The following is a 20055-nucleotide window of genomic DNA, read 5'->3' as shown; positions in this document are numbered from 1 at the left end:
AGTGTGAGATAATTCTTTTTCAAATGAACTTTTTCCTTCTGCTGGCTCCTGGGCCAGATATTTGAAGTCCCTCTATGAGGGGACACTGTGGAAATAGATGGTACATTGTCCACCGCACTAAGTTACAGGCTCTACTTGATTGCTGGGGATACGAAGGTGGGTATAGATTTATTACAAACTGATTAGGTGGAGCTGGGCACAATGTATCAGGGGCAATAAAAATGTGGTGGGGCACATGAGTCTTACATATTACTAAGCTGGGTTTCCTTTTGTTTTGAATAGGTCGAATATATTCTACCGAGCCTGTATAGATATTCCCAGGGGCACCGAGCTTCTGGTGTGGTACAATGACAGCTATACGTCTTTCTTTGGGATCCCCTTACAATGCATTGCCCAGGATGAAAACTGTAAGAACTTATTTTAGCTCTGAATACACATCTCATCATTTCTATTTCCAAGCTACCTTTTTAATAGTGTTTCTTGAAACTTTCCAAATGTGGCTCTCCATGGTGTGTGATGCAAATGTCCATGAGTCTGGCCTAGTGTCCTCTTTCTCTTCCCTGCACCTTGCTTGCAAGAGGAACAGCTCTTCACCTACCTGCGCCCCGTCTCTAAGCCTTGGCCAGACGCCCAGAGAACCTCTGACAGTAAAGTGAAGTCAGTGGCCTCTGCCAAGCACCCGCTAAGTGTCTGTGTCTATGCTTACTGCCCGAGGGGCTCAAAAGCAGCAGGAGACACAACTTCTGCCCCGAAGGGGTGCTTAATCTTGACAGAGCCATACTCTGTTCAAAAATAACATAAAGTAACAACAACCAAAAAACCTACAGTGCTTAGTCAGGACTGTCACCCTGCAGTCAGTTAAGTGTCCATCCTCCTAAGTGGTCATTAGAGTAAGAAATGGGAGTAAAAGCATGTGACTGTGGAATTTGTGTCTTCCCAGAATTTTTTTTTTTTTTTTGTCTGAAGCCATGTCTAAAACCATGTAATTTTCTTCTATCTTTGTTGTCTTGCCAACCATTATCTTTAAAATGAGAATATTCAGGCTTGTAGCAACTTCCACTTAAACTTTATGCTTTTGTTGTTATAATTTTTAAGATAAGACTGTAAGGTAATTTCTGTGTTTGGAACAGACTTGGATCATCACAGTGTGTATGTCTCAGTGATGCTGTGTTTTCTTATCACTAAGTTTATTAATCTATGAACTGATAGTTTGATTTGTGCTACCAAAAAAGGGGGAGGCAGCAGATCTATTTTGTTAATGGGTAGAAAACTCCATTTTACCAAAAACAAACAAAAAAAGGTGTTCTTTTCCCTTTTCCTTCTCCACTTTCTTGTGCACACACTAGCTCCAGTAATGCTCATTTTACGACTGGATAAAATGCTTATCTTTCCCATCTTGTCTTTACTTACTTATTTTTGTAAAAAAGTGAAATCCCCAAAAAGTCTATTGCTATCAACTTTCCTTTTCTCTTTTACCCTCATTCCAAACCAAACTCAAATTAAAAACATTAATCTTGGCCGGGTGTGGTGGTGTACACCCTTAATCCCAGCACCCGGGAGGCAGAGGTAAGAGGATTGCCGTGTGTTTGAGGCCACCCTGAGACTACATAGTGAATTCCAGGTCAGCCTGGGCTAGAGTGAGACCCTACCTTGAACCCCACACCTAACCCCCCCCAAAAAAACACCAATCTTTGGACATATAACACATTTTCTTTATTTGCTAAGTTTCCCCAGAGAAGGTTCTTCTCTATGGTGATTCCCGCTTGAGGGAATGTCTGTTCTCATTGGAGGAAATCTTAGTGCGGCCACGGGTGTGCATTGCTGGTAAGGACAGATGTGGACAGGGAGGCCACTGTGCTCTGGCTTCCCCAGGGTACTCTGAGCCAACCTCCCCCCAAACAAGGTCTAAGGTCACAGGTAGAGAAGCATCAGAATCAGTCCCCTATCTGTTGCCACGGGCTCCTCTGTGTGCTAAACCTCGGTTTAACCTCACCTCCTGAAGTATGGAGCTTGATCCAAAAGGATTCAGAAACCCTATGAGATCCCTTTTCCCCTTTTCATACAACTTGCTGTACATGTTGAAGATGCCAGCTGTGTGCACTGAGGAACTCCTTGTGAAAGCTCATGAAGGTCTAGCGTTCCGGTCAGAGCTCATCGTTCAAACGTTTGTGTCACCGAGTGCTTGCCAGGGGCCAGTGTCCGGGCTAAGTGTTGCGGCTGCAGGAGGCACAGCCCACGTCCCGAGTGCCGGCCCTCGGGGAGCTTACATGCTGCGTTGGTCACATGGTGATGTGCTGTGGAGCTAATGAAGCAGAGAAGGGAGAAGTGGGGGGCGTTGATGATTGCACATTCACGGATGGATTTCATGTTGTCCCCGCCGGTGAAGAGACCAGTGACCAAAGACTTGTAAAGATGAAGGAACAGGTCTTGGGTGACTGTAGAGAACGCTGCAGGTAGTTGAACAGAAACCTTAATGGCTCCAAGACAGGCATATTCCTGGCATGGGCAGGAGCGTTACCGGAGTTGACCTAGGTGAGCCGAGTGAGTCCCAGGGAGGCTTAGCTTTCCCTGGGTGTGAGCCGGGCTGCAGGGGCTTTCGAGGACTCGTGAGGCGGTCTGACTGAGCTGTAACGGGATTACACACTGCGCACAGGAGGTGAGTTGGAAGTCCTCGGCTCTTGTAAGGACCCGGGGAGACAGAAGTGGGTCAGACCCCGTGTGGGCATGGTGAGCAGCAGCTGGACTGCCGACGCGCTTTGAAAGTAAGCTCCCGAGCATTTCGTGACCCCTCAGGTGTGCGTGAGAGCAGCGGGGGCGGGGCGACTCCACGACTGTGAGTACGGGGCAGAGGCTGGCACGACCGCGCCTGCGTTTGGAAGCTGAGGTGGAAAGTGCGGTGACGACACAGGGGTTGTTTGGCTTGCCCTTGACGTGGCTCTCTGCAGTGGACGTCACGCAGGAGCACGTTACCATCAGCCTATGGTGCTGCGACGTGGCGGGGAGCCATTGAGAGGCTGGGGTGGAATATCTTGGGGTCTGTTGGCCCTTGCAAGTCACCTGACAATGGCCAGCTGAGTGTATTATGTGGTGCTCAGAACCAGAGCCATCAAAAATGTTCTTTGTAGAACAACATGTGGTTTGTCTTTCAGGTTTTTTCATCCTCTAGTCCCGCCTGTGAAGCAGTCTTGAGGTTGGTCATTAGAATAGTGAATAAAATCTACCAGGGCCTCTGTGATACCACCGAGCTCCTGGAACCGCTGAATGAGAACTCACAGATCCTCACTGTCTTGAAGGACGGCAGCTTCAGCAGGAACACAAGGCAGCTCTTTTGGCTTTAGTTCAGAGTTCTGAGTAAGGGTTGAGGGAAGTTTAAAGGGAATTAAGTCACTGTCTAAAAAGCTTAACAGTGACAATGCCTCCTTCCCTTAAGGGTATTATGGGAATTTTATTTCAGTTCCTGTCTCAAATTATATGTGTGTGTATATATATATATATATATGTATGTATGTATGTATGTATGTATGTATGTATGTATGTATCTGTCACGTGATTTGCCGCCCAAGGCACTAGCAGGTTTCCTCAGATCGTGAGGGGGAAATGTTATTTTGACTCATTCTGAGAAGAGTGAGAGGGTGAGGGTGAGGGTTTAACAGATAGCCTCCTCCCCCAGCCCTGAATACTCTAAATCACCTCAACAAGATTAGCAGTTTAAAATGCTAATCCACCAACACTAGTCACAAAATAAATGAGTTTTCTTAAGAAGCTTCTGGATATCGAAGACTTTTCACATAAAATGCCCATTCAGGGGCTGGAGAGATGGCTAAGAAGTTAAGACACTTGCCTGCCAAGTCTAGGGACTCAGGTTCAGTTTCCCAGGACCCATGTAAGCCAGATGCACAAAGCGGCACATCCTTCTGGAGTTCATTGCAGTAGCTGGAGACCCTGGCATGTCCACTCCCTCTGTCTCTCTCTTCTCCATATCACTCTCTCTCTCTCCTTGCAAATAAATGAATATAATGTTTTAAAGGCCTGTTAAGAGGTTGCTTGAGTGCTCTGTGCACAGCAAATAAGTAAATGCTAGCTGGATGAATTCTGTTGCAATTATTAGAAGACATTAAATATTATTTCAGCCAGGTTTTTCTTTGCTAATGAAATTGATACTGGACCAAGACATTCAAGGAAAATGTGATTTTACTTAGTGAATATTGCTTATTAAGCACTTTTATTTATTAAAATATCATTTTCTTCCCATGGTTCTTTCAACATGCAGAGTACACATTTCCCATTGAGCGTGTGCGGCAGGGCTGGGGCCGCAGTGAGTGGCCGCTCTGTCAGCGGTGTGTAGCCGGGAGCCCCTGGCCACACTCACCGCTGGTGACAGCTGCCTGCACACAGAGAGGAGGACAGCACTGCACACAGGCACCGAGGCTCTGGAAGCAATTCCTCCGTTGTTTTCTTTTTAAAGAACCGTAGTTATAAGTGTAATAGAGCTGCAAAGAGAGAGGCCCTCCACCCACTGTGGGCCTTTCATAGAGCCTGAAGGAACGCTTGTGTCGACAGATTGCATCCGCAAGAAGGAATGAGGTTCCACAAAGCTTCCAGTGGGGGATTAGCTCCTGCAGAGTGTAAAGACCTGAGTGCGTTCATATTCATTTCAGAGGAAATTAAAAAAAGACTTGGGAATAAATGTTAAACAAGTCTTCCTGCTGCTTTTTCTGTCTGGGCATATGAAGCTGAGGTAGGAGAATGTGAAACCTGATGGCAAGGCAGGAGTCACCCTGGATTGGACCCTGTTCCAGGAGGCCCGCCTGTTTCTTTTGATTTTCAAGAACAGCAAATGAAAGGGGCACCTCTGCCCGGGGCCTTTCATCCCCGCCTCCCCACCAACCTTGGGCAGCCGGAGCCAGCGTAGAGAGCGCCCTCCTTAAGCCTGTACCCTGTGACCTTTAGGGATGCAGGAAGAGGGTTTCATCCAGCAGGACCCTGTGAGTGCCATTGTGGTGGGGTGCAAACACCCAGCATTTGTCCCACATGTAGGACAGAAGAAAGCCCAGGGCACAACTTCAGTATGAAACTCAAGGCAGGTGCCCGTGAGGGAGCTGCTGCAGGGACTCTGAGGGTGAGGTTCCAGAGGACTTGGGGGACCCAGAGTCCCCACCCCTGTGTACCCGGGTGAGCTGACACTGGACTCCTTACAACGCAAGCCCACGGACAGGACGATGCTATCCAGTCCCTGAAGGGGGACTTGAAGAATGTTGCACATAAGCCAGGAGGCCAAGGAAGTGTCCATCATGGGCCACTGGTGAAACGTCGCACCCTGAAAACTAGCTGCCGCTCTGGAATTCTGCGAGCCTTGATTTTACACTATCTGTCAGATGTGGAAGCTCTGGGCCAAACACACAATATAAAAATTGGCCTAGAATGTGAGAGACCTGTGGGTTTCTAGAAAAAGCAAAGGAAAAATGTCCCTGCAGGGATGTCTCTGTCTCCAGCAGAAGGCAGCCACCCGCTGAGAATGTGTTCCCAGAGGAGGACAGAGCAGGAAGGGAAAACAAGTCCCTCACATGGGCTTCTCTCTTAAGCTGTGGAGCCCTTGACCAGCCCCCCTGCCACTGAGTGACCCATGTAAGGGACATGAGGGACTCATCTGTTCCCTCAAAGCAAGACAACGCTGAAGGCTGTGCCCAGATCCAACATGTTTACAGTCGCCAACACACAGCGACCCTCCAAGGGACTCCTCAGTAACCCTGTCCCCCATGGACTCCAAAAATCCTCCTGGAATTGTGTCCCAGGTGCCCTCACATGCATGTTTCCATTCCAGACTCTGAGCTATGCAACCGTCACAACATCTTCACGTCCACGCAACACAGCATCTCGCCCTCGGTGTAGCTAAAGCCACGGCATTCACTCCTGCAAGTGGCCTCTCACCCAGTCTGACAGCTCTCACTCCAATCAGCCAGTTGCTCTTACGGTCTCCTCTGGACTGGACAGAGGCAATGGCCTCCTTCATGTCCCCACAGGCGACAGGAGCCAGAGTGAAGTTTCATTGATCTGTTCATCTTACTGCTTCAGTTTATCCACTTGTTTCGTTAACATATAGTTCAGTCTCATAGGTCAAAGTCCAGAAAGCACAGTGAACTCACATATCTAGCCAAGAGGTAATCTGGAGTGTTGACAAATTCTTAGCTATCCTTCCAGAGATAAGTTTTGTCCATTCAGGCATCCAAGTACATTCTCTTTCTTTCTCTGGTTCTCATCCATCCATCCATCCATCCATCCTCCCCAAACCTGCCCCCCATCCCTCCTCACCCTTCAAAGAAGGCGATTCTCCTGTCTCGGCTTCCCATGTAATTGAGATTACAGGGGCTCATCACCACGTCCAGCTCCCCACCCCTGAGTATCTGCATGAGCAGAATTCAGAACATATTGCTCTGAGCTTCAGTTGGTCATGGAGTAGTATGGAAGGGTGGTGCTTTGAAGGCTCACATCTGATCTCCTCAGCCCCAGTTCAAAACATCCTTTCGGCTTTCAATGATTCTTATGTTTAATAATTATATTATTTATGTTAATAATCTTTAATATGTATCTTATGGTCCACATGTAATCTCCAAAACATTTTGTATGGCTCCCATAGTGTTTTGTTGCTATTATTATTATTGTTTAATTTATTCATTTGTTTATTTATTTATTTAAGAGGGAGAGAATGAAAGAGGTAGGGAGAGAAAGAGAATGGGTGCACCAGGGCCTCCAGCCACTGCATACGAACTCCAGATGGGTGCGCCCCCTTGTGCTTCTGGCTAATGTGGGTCCTGGGGAATCTGAACCAGGGTCCTTTGGCCTTGCCGGCAAATGCCTTAACCACTAAGCCACCTCTCTGGCCCTTGTTGTTGTTATTAATTTATTACTTTGAAACAAGGTCTCATTTAGTCCAAGCTGGTTTCAAATTTGCCATGCAGCCAAGGACAACCTTGAACTTCTGACCCTACCACGCCATGTTTTGTGCAGTGCTGGGCGTTGAACCCAGAGCTTCATGCGGGCTAGGCACACACTCTACCAACTGAGCGCCTCCGCCTGTGCTTTACAATTAGAATCCAACTGGACGCAGTGACACATGTTTGTAATTCCACCACTAGCGAGGCAGAAGCAGGAGAATTGCTTCAGTTTCCAGGCTAGACAGAACTATTTACTGAAATTCTCTCTTTCTCTGTCTCAAAAAAGAAAAAAAAAAAAAAAGGTTAGAATCCAATAATCCAAAGATCTCTAGTTTGGGCAATCTGTATTCCGTGGGCTGCAGACCCCCAGCACATGGATGTGTCACCCACCTCCCCTCAGCTCCTCCAGCCGCAGCCCACCTCCCTTGCCCTGTCCCCCATGCCCACCTCCCTTGCCCTGTCCCCCATGTCCACCTCCCTTGCCCTGTCCCCCATGCCCACCTCCCTTGCCCTGTCCCCCATGCCCACCTCCCTTGCCCTGTCCCCCCATGTCCACCTCCCTTGCCCTGTCCCCCATGCCCACCTCCCTTGCCCTGTCCCCCCATGCCCACCTCCCTTGCCCTGTCCCCCATGCCCACCTCCCTTGCCCTGTCCCCCATGTCCACCTCCCTTGCCCTGTCCCCCATGTCCACCTCCCTTGCCCTGTCCCCCCATGTCCACCTCCCTTGCCCTGTCCCCCATGTCCACCTCCCTTGCCCTGTCCCCCCATGCCCACCTCCCTTGCCCTGTCCCCCATGCCCACCTCCCTTGCCCTGTCCCCCATGTCCACCTCCCTTGCCCTGTCCCCCCATGTCCACCTCCCTTGCCCTGTCCCCCATGCCCACCTCCCTTGCCCTGTCCCCCCATGCCCACCTCCCTTGCCCTGTCCCCCATGTCCACCTCCCTTGCCCTGTCCCCCATGTCCACCTCCCTTGCCCTGTCCCCCATGTCCACCTCCCTTGCCCTGTCCCCCATGTCCACCTCCCTTGCCCTGTCCCCCCATGTCCACCTCCCTTGCCCTGTCCCCCCATGTCCACCTCTCTTGCCCTGTCCCCCATGTCCACCTCCCTTGCCCTGTCCCCCCATGTCCACCTCCCTTGCCCTGTCCCCCATGTCCACCTCTCTTGCCCTGTCCCCCATGTCCACCTCCCTTGCCCTGTCCCCCCATGTCCACCTCCCTTGCCCTGTCCCCCATGTCCACCTCCCTTGCCCTGTCCCCCCATGTCCACCTCCCTTGCCCTGTCCCCCATGTCCACCTCCCTTGCCCTGTCCCCCCATGTCCACCTCCCTTGCCCTGTCCCCCATGTCCACCTCCCTTGCCCTGTCCCCCCATGTCCACCTCCCTTGCCCTGTCCCCCATGTCCACCTCCACCTCCTTCTGTGCCAACTGTCTGCCTCGGCATCCTATCTGCCTGCTGCCCTCCCGGGGCCTCATGTCCCCTCCCCCTCCTCTGCATGTCTCTGTGTCCTGTCACCTGATTTTAAGACCACTCTTTCTTCTTGCAGTAATGCTTTTTGTCAACCCTAAAATTCATATGATTTCATATTTTAGTCTTTCTGAAATTGGCAGGTATTTTGCCAGTGAGTGATAGTGGCTTACAATTATAATGATGCAATGAATTTTAGACTTGATGAAACTAAGTAAATAATTACCTTCAGAAGATAATATCTGGGCTGTAGAGATGGCTAAGTGGTTAAGCACTTGCCTGTGAAGCCTAAGGACCCCGGTTTGAGGCTCAATTCCGCAGGTCCCACGTTAGCCAGATGCACAAGGGGGCGCACGTGTCTGGAGTTCATTTGCAGTGGCTGGAGGCCCTGGTGCGCCCATTCTCTCTCTCACACACATGCACAAATAAATAAATAAATAACAAAAAAAAAAGAAAAAGCAGTATCTGCTTAGTTAGTATGTGTCTGAATGGCACAGGGGCAGGGCCTGTGAGCTTTCCCGTCCTACCTGCGCCCTCACTGAGGAGTGCCAGGTCGGGACTGACCGGGTGTTCTGCAGAGAGTTCACAGGTGGAGGTCATTTCACACATCCTGCATTCGCTTCCTGCTGTTTTCACTGTCCAGATGCCGAGTTCATGTTGTTCGTGAGCTAAGTTCGTCGTGGCTTTGAGGCCTCACCCTCTCCCCTGTCCCCTCCAGTAGACAGAGGTGGGAGAGCTCAGTCTTCTCACGCAGAAGTCACCTACTTAGTCATGCTCGTTGTCTGCCTGTCGGCTTGGTCTGTGTTGTGGAATGAGATAGTAGTGCTTCCGGACTTGTCCCCCCCTTTCTGACAAGTTCCTGTGTCTAGTTGAGACTTTTGATTGGTATAACCAATTAGGCGGGTATTTATTTGAGAACAATATATATTTTTTATTCTGCTTTGAAAAAAAAAAAAAAAACTTTTGAGGCTGGAGAGTTGTCTCGGTGGGTTAGAACACTTGACTTGCCCAGCAGGAGGGCCTGGGAGGGTCCGAGTGTCCCGTCACCCGTGGAGAAGCAACAGCAGTCCTGGAAGGAGCAGAGACGGGAGGGGTTGGGCCCATGAGAACAGCAACCGGAGCCAGTTCGATGCGGGCTCAAGGAAGCACATGGATGAGCAGTGGAGGAGGGACAGCGTATGCTCTCTGCCTCTGCATGTGTGCACACACCATGGGGCTCACACATCTGCATGCATGCATGTTCACAGTCGGCACAGATACTGATTATGTGCACACACATATTTGCACACACACGCACACAAGCTTCCTATACCCGTAGGGTCTTAAGGAAGTGTGCAGAAATGCTTACGGACTGCTAAGGGTCCAAATATGATTCCTTTTGTGAAAAGTATTCATTTTTACCCTTTATTTCTCTTTGGGTAGGATTGACTTTATTTATAGGTACAATAAAAGACCACACCAGAGCCAAGTGTATGGTGCAGATATTGCTACCCTAGCTGTTACATGTTTTGTATTTGTTTGGGGATACCCCAGAACAAAAAGTCACAGAGGATCGTTGTATTTCAACTGCCTTCATTCTTATTGTCCAAATACTATTGTCATTATACTATGCTAATTTAGACCCATATATCCCAGGTTATTATATAAACTTTCGGAGATATGGAGTACATTTTTTAAATTTTATGTTGATAATTAAACTTATAAAAATTCATTGGCCCACACATTCATTTATTTCCATGTGAAGATTATATGGCTTTAATGATTTTTAAGAGTTAATGGAGTAAGGGACCTTTCAAGATCATGAGTGAGAGGTCAGGATCTCTCCTGCAGACCTAGAATAGGGCTTGAATCCTCTCTCCCAAAGGCAGTGTTCCTCTTGCCAACAGTGATGCCTCTGGTCAGCTTCTCTGCCCTCCTGCATGCTAATAGCGTCTTCATCCACTTCCCTTCCCACTGTGCAATTCTGAAATTTCCTGACCAACAACAGCTTGCTTAGCATTGCCTGATGGCTCTCCCCTTCCGGTGCACGGCGGAAAGTGCTGGAAAAGATGGGCTCCCCGGCCTCTGACAATGCTGCTGATTTTATTTATTTTTGTATTGAAAATGGGCCAAACTTGACGGAATATCCATCCTTATCTTTCTGGGTGTGCCATGAGAGATGTGTTTCAAAGTCTAATAAAAGTGTTCACAAATTCCATCTTGAGTCCAAGCTGAGAAGATTAATGACATTTACATATGAAATATAGACATGGACACAAAATTTATATATAATATGAATGTATAAGTTTGTGTAAAATATATATAAACACATTATATATACATTATATATATAATAATTAAATATATAATATATATATTTAATCTGTTTCACACACCCACAAAGTGCTATGCAACAAAATACACTTTTTCCTTTTTGAAACACAGCTAGTGAGCAGAGCTGGCATAGACGCACAGTGAGGAAAGAAACTCTCTGGAATTTAGAAAGCTACAGCTTGCAGCCTAGGTGTACCTGTAACAGAATGTGACTCCAGGCAAGTTGCTGGACTGTTTTGGGAAGCTGCTGTTATGTCACTTATAATGAGAAAGGGTAAGATTTCACTTTGGAAGCACTGGGAAACTTACACGTGTAGATACCTGAGCCCTGTCGAGAGACTCTGATTTAATTTTTAAAATTTTTTTATTGACAACTTCCACGATTGTAGACAATATCCCATGGTAATGCTCTCCCTCCCTCCACTGTCCCCTTTGAAACTCCACTCTCCATCATACCCCCTCCTCATCTCAATCAGTCTCTCTTTTATTTTGATGTCATGATCTTTTCCTCCTCTTATGATGGTCATGTGTAGGTAGTGTCAGGCGCTGTGAGGTCATGGATATCCAGGCCATTTTGTGTCTGGGGGAGCACGTTGTAAGGAGTCCTCCCCTTCCTTTGGCTCTTACATTTTTTTTGCCACCTCTTCCACAGTGGACCCTGAGCCGTGGAAGGTGTGGCAGAGATGTTTGTGTGCTGATTTAATCTGTGAATCACTCTAGTGCTCCATTCCAGGGTCAAGAGCTGCCAGCGTGCACGCATGGGCGGATTTCTGGCTGCACAGGTGCCTTTATCTCCCCACCCCAGGACAAGATGAGCTGGGCTGTACTTTCTGTAGAGGGTGATTGTTTTTGTTGGATTCTGTGAGCACACGATTCTGCAGAGTGCAGCATTCACTTGTGCCCTTGTAGGCAAGCCTGGCAGTCACCCGCCGCTGCTGTTCTGTTGTTAGCATGGGGAGTAGACTTTCTGCTGGGGGGAGGGAGAATGCTGGCTGTGGTCTGCGGTGAGGCCCGAGAGCGTCCCCCTCGTGTCTCCCACTGTGTGGTAGTGGACCAGAGGTCACAGCTTTAGTGCGCAGGGTTTGTCACTTGTTGTCCCCAATCTTTCTGCCAATTTTATTTTCCCAAAAATTTGGTCTCTTTTTAAAAATATGTACTTTGTTTTAGTTAAGCCTCCCTTTACTCCTCCTCTGCGCCATCTCCTGCCCCCCCCCCCCGTTTGCACCCTCCCATCTCTGGTATCCCCATTTGACTCTCCTATTCCTTAAGATCTGCTGACTTCCTGAGCCCTCCCTTGCAACCTGTTTCCCCCTCTCACGGCTGCTTTCTGGTTCCTGGCACATGCACGCTCTGGGCACACGGAGTGGCACGCGCTGGCGAAGGTCTGCACGGCGGAGGGGACGGGCGGCGTTTGTCCTTCTCCACCTGGGTTACCTCGCTTACGAGACCATTGTCCAGGTGCACGAATTTTCCAGCAAACATCATCTTCTTATGGATGACGTGTACAGATGTACTTGTACCACACTTCTCAGTTGCTGGACATCCAGGCTAATTCCATTTCCTCGCTGTTGGGAGGATGGCAGCAACGGACGCAGAGGAGCAAGCACCTCTGTAGCAGGGCGTAGGGTCCTTAGCAGGCACACCCAAGGGTGACTCTTCCATAGCTTTTAAAGTCTTTGAATCATGAAATTCACCACCACCGTTTTAGGACACAGTACTTTAAAAGTTTTCTCATCTTTCGCATATGTTCTAATCACCGGTGACCTTGGGAATGACCAGTACATACTTTATCAATATTAATATCACAATGAGGAGTTTGAAAAACAACAAGACATTTCAAGTATTTTAAATTTCCTTCCTAGAAAGCGTTTGTTTTCAGCTCTTCCTGCACTTCCAGAGCTCCCCCAGCCCCTAGTGCAGGGCCATCTACCTCACTCCAGGCTCTCCCACAACAGGAAGGGAGCTCCCGTGGGAGCTGGGCCCTGTGACGAGCACTTTCACACCTCAGCCTTCTGAAAGGAGGCTGGAAAATGAGGAGACCAGGCCCCTGGGGCTCCACATCCATGGGGTGTCATCAGTGCATTACTTCACTCAAGCCTTCGAGTGACCGGGTTGTGTTTCCCCAAGGAGTAGCTCATGGGTTTAGATGTTCTGCATTGTCCCACAGTCACAGGACTAGCAAACTGTGCAGATAGAAATCCAGGCCATCTCGGCCACTACGCCATGTGGCCGTTAGTTCCAGGATTATGATGATCAACTGTCCTCATTTTACCGCAGGGGAAACAGAGTATCAGGGACTGAATGACTTGGCTGAGGTCCCCACGATAGTGAAAGAGAGTCGAGACGTGAGCACAGGACTCCTGATTCCAAAGCCTCCGCCACAACACGTCTCTCTCGTTTCCACCCACTTTCCCCACTGCCCACCCATCCGTCAGCCACGCATCTCTCAAGCCTTCCCTGAACACTGAATTGTTGCCATTTTCCCCCTCTGCTCAGAAGCAGCCCGTGCTCATTACCTGGACCTTAAGTGGTGGTATTTATGTGTTAATGCATTTCTATGTGGACTCTGAGGGCACCATGAGGTCACCCACTCCCAGGCCTATGCCTGGGTCCCGGTGCCTGTGGGGTCAGCTTGTCCTGCTTCCCATCCACCGTCTGCCGGGTCTCTGCTGTGTCTCTCTCCCATCGGGTCTTCCTGAACGTTTGTTCTCTGCTGGCAAGGTCTGCTGGGAGGCGTGGCGTCACCTACCCAGTCAAGCCTCCCTTTCTGGCCATCTCCTGTTCAGTCCCTGATCCCCCATGTGACTCCCTTAAGCAAGGTGCAGTGCCAAGCCTCAGGATGGACCTTGCTGGTCTCATGTCATAGGTGCACACAAAAGGCAAGGCCGGGTAGGACCAATTCTGACCGTCCTGCTTAACAGATGGTGTTAAGTGAGCCATTAATTTGTGATGAGAGTCACTTTCCCCTCAAATTCTGCACTGTGCTGATTTTGAATTCAGAAAACACAAGACTTTCTAATGATAGCTTAAAGGACTGTTTTAGAGTGTGTGTCGTCGTGTTTGTTTTAAGGAGGGCTAGTAAAACCGGTCTTCTCCAACTCTCACCGTTTCAGTAAACGTCCCCGCCACAGTGATGGAAGCCATGTGCCGACAGGACGCTCTGCAGCCCTTCAACAAGAGCAGCAAGCTGTCCCCCGCCGCCCAGCAGCGCTCCGTCGTTTTCCCACAGACTCCTTGCAGCAGGAGTTTCTCCCTCCTGGATAAGTCTGGGCCCATTGAGTCAGGATTTAACCAGATCAACGTGAAAAACCAGCGGGTCTTGGCAAGCCCGACCTCCACCAGCCAGCTGCACTCGGAGTTCAGCGACTGGCACCTCTGGAAGTGTGGGCAGTGCTTTAAGACCTTCACCCAGCGCATCCTGCTGCAGATGCACGTGTGCACGCAGAACCCAGACAGGTAACCCCACCCCCACCGCTCCACAGCGTTCGCACAGTGAGCCCACTGCTGGCGTTTGTGCCCCCTCTGGGCACCGCCCACCTATGCTGGGGGCGACCCGGTGCCGGAAGGAACTCCTAAGAGCGGCCGGATTGTTCCGAGGGCTGCACAGGCAGGCTGGTGCGTGCAGAGAGGCGTCTGCCCTTGCCGCTCAGACAGTTCTGTCCACGCTGAAAAGGGAGCAAAACAGAAGGAACGTGTATGAATATCACAGGTGGAAAAATGAGGTCAGGATAATTAGAATCCTCTCTGTCTTCCAAAGATAATATAGCCGGCTGCTGCACGGCTGCCACAGACATTTCAGAGTTCACCTCCAGTGTGCCGTGAGTATGAACTTAATTAAGTACTAAGAGGTAATGAATTGGAATTTTTTGCTTAGTACTATTTTTCTTCCGAGCATGCAAACCCATAAATCCTACCAACCTGTCAAAAGGAAATACCTCCTCGGCTAGTGATGTGGAGGAAAACAGATGCCACTTATTCAATAAACTAATATCCACACAGAAGAAAAATGTTGACTAGATACCTCAGAGTCAAAGTTGGTTTGAAAGTTTGTCAATAAAGAATTTTATGGCCATGAACGGAGGATGAAATTTAGCTGAACAAGTGAATTAAAATTTCAGGTGCTCTGCCGAGTGGCACACTAGATATAATGGAACTATTATTTATGAATCAAAACTGGTTTATTCGACAGTCTTGATGGCTGGGAGTTCAAAAGACAAAAATCAAATTAATTTGATAAGAAGGGGTTGCTTGCTTGTGTTTTCTCTCTCTTTCCTGTCTTATGGGAGCTTGATTAAAGCCAAAATATCTAAGCACAGCACTGAAAATGTTCACGGAATAGAGAAGCAGAAAATAATCCTTAGAGCTAGGGTTACAGATTTGAAGGAAGGACTATTGAATTATTTTCTTAATTTTGCCACTGATTAACCTTATTTTAGCAAGGCATTTGACTTCACCTGACAATACTCAGCTCCTCCTTTCGAGCTGTGCAGGACACAACAGTGTGCCTCAAAAACATAAGGACAGAGAGGCAAAGATGTGCTGGAGGGGGCCAAGTATCCTAATCTCAGTGCTGAGGGTTTATGCACATTTACACATGGTTTTATTCATGCTATTCTAGAAACCACTTGCTGAGCCCTAAGCATTGTAAACAGTTAAGGTTGAGACGTTTCCATGAGGCTTTTATGGCAGCTGTAGCTTGGAGAAGGCACCTGAAGACTCCTTCATACCTTAGTATTTTTGGCTTCATATATTTGTGGAAGTGATACAAACATTGGAAAGGGGTTTCTTCATTCAGAAAGGATTTTTTGTTTAACTTCTTTGCAAGTATGCCTGTAGCTTATAATATACCTATGCTAAGCTTGCAAAGCATTGTGGCCATTTTTGTGAAGACAAAAGAAACATTAAAACTTATAAACTAGCATAAACTGGCTGTCTTGTTGAGTTCAAATGTATATACCTATTATTTGTAAAGATCTGTTTTGGTCATAGGAACTGAATTTGCAAGATAAATGGCACTTCAAAGTTTCTGGGTAGTTTAGCTTTTTCGCATATAATGATTTTATGCTGAATGTCATAAAAGCAATGAAAATATTTTATGGTAAATAGATACTGAAATAGCATGTTTTGTCTGATTCTAGATGTACCCAGAAATCATACATAAGATGCTTTAAATCTATTAAAAAGTTATAAAATACTAATGTCACAATAACACATTTATGAAAGATCAGAAAGAAATTGAAAAGATTAGCTTACATGTATAAAATACTTCCATAAGAGGTTGTTCTGTCAGAGCTGATTGCGTGCTAATTTAGTGTGATTTGTAAGACCTCAGGTCATGTAAGACCTCGGGTGGCATGAGCCCTTCTGTGCTAGGTCATGGTGGCCTTGGGACTGCACCAGGGATGATATGACCACTCTTCCCAGATGAGGTGGGGTAGTGAGTGTGTGTGTTATCAGGGTTGATGGCTACAGTGAGCTCAACTTACTTAAGCAATGGGTTCCTTCTGTTCCCTTCCCTAGAATTTGTTTGTGAAGATTTGGGAGGTAATTGCCATCATTAATAAGTTAAAAATCATGACTTCAAAGAAAAAATCAGGGGCTTCCGTAGCCCCCTTGCTGCCGCTGGCTCGGGGCGCGCAGCTCCTGCACTTACCTTCTCATTGCTGGGGCATAGAGCCCAACCAAAAGCACCTGATGGCAGCAAACCTTTTCATCTTGGCTCATAGCCTTGAGGAGAAGCTTCGTGACGACAGGAATGACATGAGCAGAAGCTGGACATCACTTCTGCCACAGCAGGTGGGGACAGCAGCATGAGAGTGAGCTGATATCTGGCAGGAAGGAGCTGGCTGTAACACGGCTAAGCTTGCCCCCAAGAACACATGTCCTCCAGCAAGGCTCCACCTTCCACGTTGCTAAAGTCATGAATTTATGGGGGACATCTGATTCACACTACCACATTCCACTCCTGGGCCCCATAAACTGATAACTATCCATGATGTCAAATGCATGCATTTATAAAATGATGCAATGCATTTCAGTCCAACTTTAAAAGCTCCCATAATTTTTACAAATATCAAAATTGTTCAAACATTCCCAGAGTGTAAGGTTGCTCAACTGTGAGCCTGTAAAATGACACAACGGCACGCTGCAGATGACGGCATTGCGAGGAAAACTTGTACCAGTGCGAGATCTAAAACACATAGGGAAAACAGTGAATCTCCAGTTCCATGTCCACCTGTGTTGCAGTCAGGTTTTCATTGCTGGTAGAAATCACCCAACTGAGAGCAGTTTACGGGAAAAAAAAAAAAGAGGTTTATTTTGGCTTACAGGCTCAAGGGGAAGCTCCATGATGGCCGGGAAAACAATGGCATGAGAACAGGGTGGACATCACCCCATGGCCAACACAAGGTGGACAATAGCAACAGGAGAGTGTGCCAAACACTAGCAAGGGGACACTGTGTATAACACCCATAAGCCTGCCCCTAACAATACACTGCCTCCAGGAGGTGCCAATTACCAAATCTCTATCAGCTGGGAAACTAGCATTCAGAACATCTAAGTTTATGGGGGACACCTGAATCAAACCACCACATTCCACCCCTGGTCCCCATAAATTGATATCCATGCATGATGTAAAGTACAAGCATTCCGTCCAACTTTTAAAGTCCCCATAGTTTTGATCAAGTCCAATGATGTTCATACATACCATAGTCCAAGGTCTTTTAACTGAGTCATAACACAAAAAAATCCCCTCCAAACCCATAATGGCACAGAATAAACATTCACACTGCAAAAAATGGCATTGGGCATAGAAAAGAAATATTCAACCAATACAAGATTTAAAACAACCAGGGCAAACATCAAACTGTATAGCTTCAAGTCCAACAACTCTAGCCAGTGACAAATTTCCAAGTCCAATAATTCTAACCAGCAACAAGTCTCTGGGATTCCAATTCTACCCTTCCAGCTAGGCTACTCACAGTCTTGGAAAACTTCATCCAGGACCAGCAGCCCTCCTTGGCATCCATCTCTTGGTCCCGGCATCTCCACTAGGTCTTTACTGCAATCCACAGTTCATCCTCATGGCCCCACTGGGTCTCCATGCAGGCATCCAGCAAACCTGCTTCATACTGCCCATGGCCATTTCCAAAACACAAGACCATGTTGCAAACTCAAAGACCCTCTCTTTCCTGCATTTTTTTGTACTCCACAATACCAGGTAGGGTGCCAATTTGTTAATCCTGGAGTGGGGGGGGGTGGATAGAGCAGACTTTGAAGAACAGGACACTCCTTGAACACTCAGCCTCCTTCAAAAGAGTCTACATTCTTCCTGTTGCCCCAGTGCAGGTTAGCTGGTCTAATCTCAAAGATTATAATCTCTCAATTGCAGCTGAATGGGCAGCAGTTCACCCAAAGATTATTTTTTTCTATCTGTGCCATATCCCTCTTCTTACACCAGTTCATTTCTATACAAAGCAACCATGCACAACTTCTCAGGACACAGGCATAACAGCAAGCTTTTCATACAAACTACCTCTAACCCAGTCAAAGCAAAGCTCTTTCTTACCCTCATAAGCTAAACCTCACAGTCCATAGTTCTAACTGCATTCAGGTCGTTCAACTCTGACCAGAATAGTCCATCAAGCTGTACTGAAAGCACTGCAAGGCATCTCTTAGGCCAAGGCTTCAAATCCACATTCCTCCTGAAAATCAGCTCCAAAGGGCCAAAGCCACACAGTCAGATGTCTAGCAGCAATTCCACTCCTCGGTACCACATTACTGTTGCAGTCAGGTTAGCATTGCTGGTAGAAATCACCCAACCAAGAGCAGCTTGTGGGAAAAAAAGAAGTTTATTTTGGCTTACAGGCTCGAGGGGGAAGCTCCATGATGGCAAGGGAAAACTATGGCATGAGCAGAGGGTGGACATCACCTCCTGGCCAAAACAAGGTGGACAATAGCAACAGGAGAGTGTGCCAAACAAGACCCTCTCTTTCCTGCATTTTTTTGCAAGAGGGAGCTGGGTATAATATCCATAAGCCTTCCCCCAGCAATACACTGCCTCCTGGAGGCACCAATTCCCAAATCTCCATCAGCAGGGAACCTGACATTCAGAACATATAGTTTATGGAGGACACCTGCATCAAACCACCACAACCTGAGATGCACATAAAGTCTCAATAGTTCCAATTCTACTTGTCCTGCTGGGCTGATCACAAACCAGGGAAAGCTCCATCCCCAAACAGCAGTTATGCTTGGCAGTTGTTCCATATCCTAACATTTCCAAAAAATCTTGGGGTCTCCACTGCAACTCATGGTTCATGCCCATGACTCCATCAGGTTTCTACACAAGGACTCACAACAAACCTACCTCACATCATCCAGACGCTATTTCCAAAAAGAAAAAAAAGAAAAGAAAAGCACATTGTAAATCCAATGAAGCTGTCTTTCCTGCATTGGTTATACTCCAGTAGCAGCAGGTAAGCTACCAAACTGTTAATCCATGGAGGAATAAAACCATGTTTCAAGAGCAGGACACTCCTTCAGCATTCATGCCCCTTACTTTCCAGGTCAACATTCCTTCTGTTTTCCCAGTGCAGAACAGCTGACCCAGCCTCTTTGATGGTAATCTCTCAAACAATCACAGCTAAATTGGCGTATCTTTAGCTTGAAATTTTCAGTTCTTCCTGGGCCACATTCTTCTGCTCACACCAGTCCATGTCTTCAAAATTCAACCCTGCTCAAGTTCTCAGAACACGGGGAGAACACAGCCGGCCTCTCGTACAAGCCAACTCTAGGCCAGTCCAGACATAGCTCTTTCTCCCCCCCCCCCATAAGACAAGCCTGCACAGTCCACAGTTCCTTCTACTTTTAGTTCTTTCAACCCTGACAGAATAGTCCATCAGATTCTGTTACAGCACTGCAAGGCATCTCTTAGACCAAGGTTCAAATCCTTCCACATTCCTCCTGCAAATCAGTTCCTACAAGCCCCACAGTCAAATTTCTAGTAGTTATGACCCCATGTACCAATTTTCTGTTGTAGTTACTTTCTTGCTGATGGAATAAAGTACCTGACAAAAAAGCAGCTGATGGAAGGGAAGGGTTTGGTTTTTTTGTATATGTATGTTTGTGTATACATATATATGGATTTTTTATTGACAACTTCCATAATTATAAACACTAAACCATGATAATTTCCTCCCCTCCTCCACTTTCCCCTTCACAATGATAGAAAGTCCCCAACATTCTTAACCACATCAGTGATTTGCTTGGAAATGACAGATAGTCTCCAACATTCTTTTTTTTTTTTAATTTTTTATTTATTTATTTGAGAGCGACAGACACAG

General features: G+C 47.4%; 1 protein-coding gene across 1 annotated transcript in view; it reads left to right on the top strand.

Moving 5' to 3' along the window:
• Prdm6 (PR/SET domain 6) overlaps positions 1 to 20055 on the top strand; it is a 112038-nt gene that overhangs the window by 76738 nt on the left and 15245 nt on the right. The window contains exons 5-6 of the mRNA XM_045131420.1: positions 283 to 407; positions 13825 to 14167. Coding sequence (XP_044987355.1) covers positions 283 to 407; positions 13825 to 14167 — 468 coding nt within the window. The remainder of the gene's footprint in view (positions 1 to 282; positions 408 to 13824; positions 14168 to 20055) is intronic.

Source organism: Jaculus jaculus, chromosome 12 (assembly GCF_020740685.1).
Source record: "Jaculus jaculus isolate mJacJac1 chromosome 12, mJacJac1.mat.Y.cur, whole genome shotgun sequence".
NCBI lineage: Eukaryota > Metazoa > Chordata > Mammalia > Rodentia > Dipodidae > Jaculus > Jaculus jaculus.
This window is presented reverse-complemented; position numbering and strand designations above follow the sequence as displayed.